At 61.3% G+C, this 1,587-nt stretch overlaps 1 protein-coding gene across 1 annotated transcript; it reads right to left on the bottom strand.

The window, feature by feature from the left end:
- Nucleotides 1-695: 695 nt before the first annotated feature.
- PHLDA3 (pleckstrin homology-like domain, family A, member 3) lies at nucleotides 696-1,081 on the bottom strand. The gene has a single exon (XM_006834145.1). The coding sequence runs from the start codon at nucleotides 1,071-1,073 to the stop codon at nucleotides 696-698; it is 378 nt and encodes a 125-aa protein (XP_006834208.1). The 5' UTR covers nucleotides 1,074-1,081.
- Between the last annotated feature and the right edge of the window lie 506 nt (nucleotides 1,082-1,587).

Here is a 1,587-nt window from a genome sequence, read left to right as displayed (position 1 = left end):
TGGCCTGGCCTCCTCACTCTCCAACATTCCTGTTTCCCAACAACTCAGTTATAGAACCTCAAACCCACTTTCAAGAATGGTTAGCTGGAGGTCCCAGGTTCAGCCCAGTCAAACTCCCACCTTGGAAGCTGGGATTCATGGGGCCGGTTTCCTGGGTTCCAAGCTCAAATTCACCTATGGCAAATATTTGTCCTTAGCAGGAGGCGAGGGCAAATTGGGTCTCATTTGATTCTCCCAGCTCCTAGATGGCCACAGCCCAAGACCCCAGCCCTAAGTGAAGGCAGAGGCCAAGCAGCCACAGGGTTTGTACAGCCTGCGTGAGGGGGCAGCCAACCTGTAGGAAGGCCTATTCCATTTTTCAGTCTCCCCTCCCAATGCTCTGGCTCCCTCTCAGACACCTGGGTCACATTCAGGTCCCTCCTGAGACCTCAACAGCCAGGGGAAAGTAATCAGTTCAGTCAGGAACTTCATACTTCTCAAGCTCAAACTCTTGGGCTCCCTCATCTCTGTTGGGCCCAGGAACTTCCCTTGGAGGGTAGGGCTTTCAGATCGGGTTGCCGGTGGGAGTCTGATTCTCTCTGTGGAGGAAAGAGGAAAAAGGAGGGAAAGCAAGAAAGAAGACTTACCTGGTATGACCGCTGGACATCGCAGTGGTGGTGGTGGGGGGCATAAAGGTTCGATGGTACGCCTGGGTGTTAGGACACAAGGGTCCCAGTCCCCAGACTCTGCCGAGCCCGAACTGTCTGAATGGCCTGCTGGTTCTTGAACTTCACCAGGCCCAGGGTGATCTGGGCGTTCCAGCCGGGGTCCTCGAGGGGGCAGCGAAAGTCGATCTCTCCACCGCCCTCTGTTACCAAAGTGAAGTAGATGTGGCGCCCAGTGCTTTCTACGCACTCCACGGCCTTGATGCGATCGAAGCTGAGCTCCTTGGGTCGGCCGCCCGTGCCCTTGGCCTCGAAAAGCTGCAGCCCGCGCTCAGTGAGCACACAGCGCTTCCGTTTCCACAGCTGCAGCAGCCCGCCGCTGCGCTTCTCCAGCACGCCCTCCTTGAGCACTGTCGCCGCCGCCGTCATGGGCGCCCCGAGGTCCCAGGAAAACTGTAGGCTGCAGCGGTCAAGGTGCCCCTCTGGCTCTCCGGATTCTGGCACTCGGTGCTAGCTAGCCGCTGCGCCCGCACCGCGGTCTGTGGGTTCCCGCTGCCTCCGTGGGGCCTGCTAGAGCACCCCCGCCCGCTTCAGTCCACACTGGCTCCTCCGCTCTAGCTGCCCGCCCCGCCTCTCCCAGTGCCCCCGTAGCTCCAGGCCCGTGATCTCAGCTGCCAGCTCGCGCCGAGCTCCCTCTCTTGCTTGCTCCCTGGGCTTCGTCTGAGCGCTGGGCTGCTGCTCGCGGGATATGCCCTTACATGTTCCAAGGCTCGCCTCTTGCACCGCCCGCCCGCCCGCCAGCAGTGCATTCCTGCCCTGGCCAGCCCTCCAGAGGGCGGGGCCGCAGAGGGGGCTCCGTCACTCTTTGGAGGCTCTGGGTGCACTGCGGGGAGGGCTGTACAGATGGGGGGGGCGGGGGGGGCCGTACCTCACAGCCGTAGCC

This window comes from Chrysochloris asiatica, unplaced genomic scaffold, assembly GCF_000296735.1.
Source record: "Chrysochloris asiatica unplaced genomic scaffold, ChrAsi1.0 scaffold00009, whole genome shotgun sequence".
In the NCBI taxonomy this organism is placed as follows: Eukaryota; Metazoa; Chordata; class Mammalia; order Afrosoricida; family Chrysochloridae; genus Chrysochloris; species Chrysochloris asiatica.
Note: the sequence above shows the minus strand (reverse complement) of the source record. Positions and strands in the feature narration are given on the sequence as shown.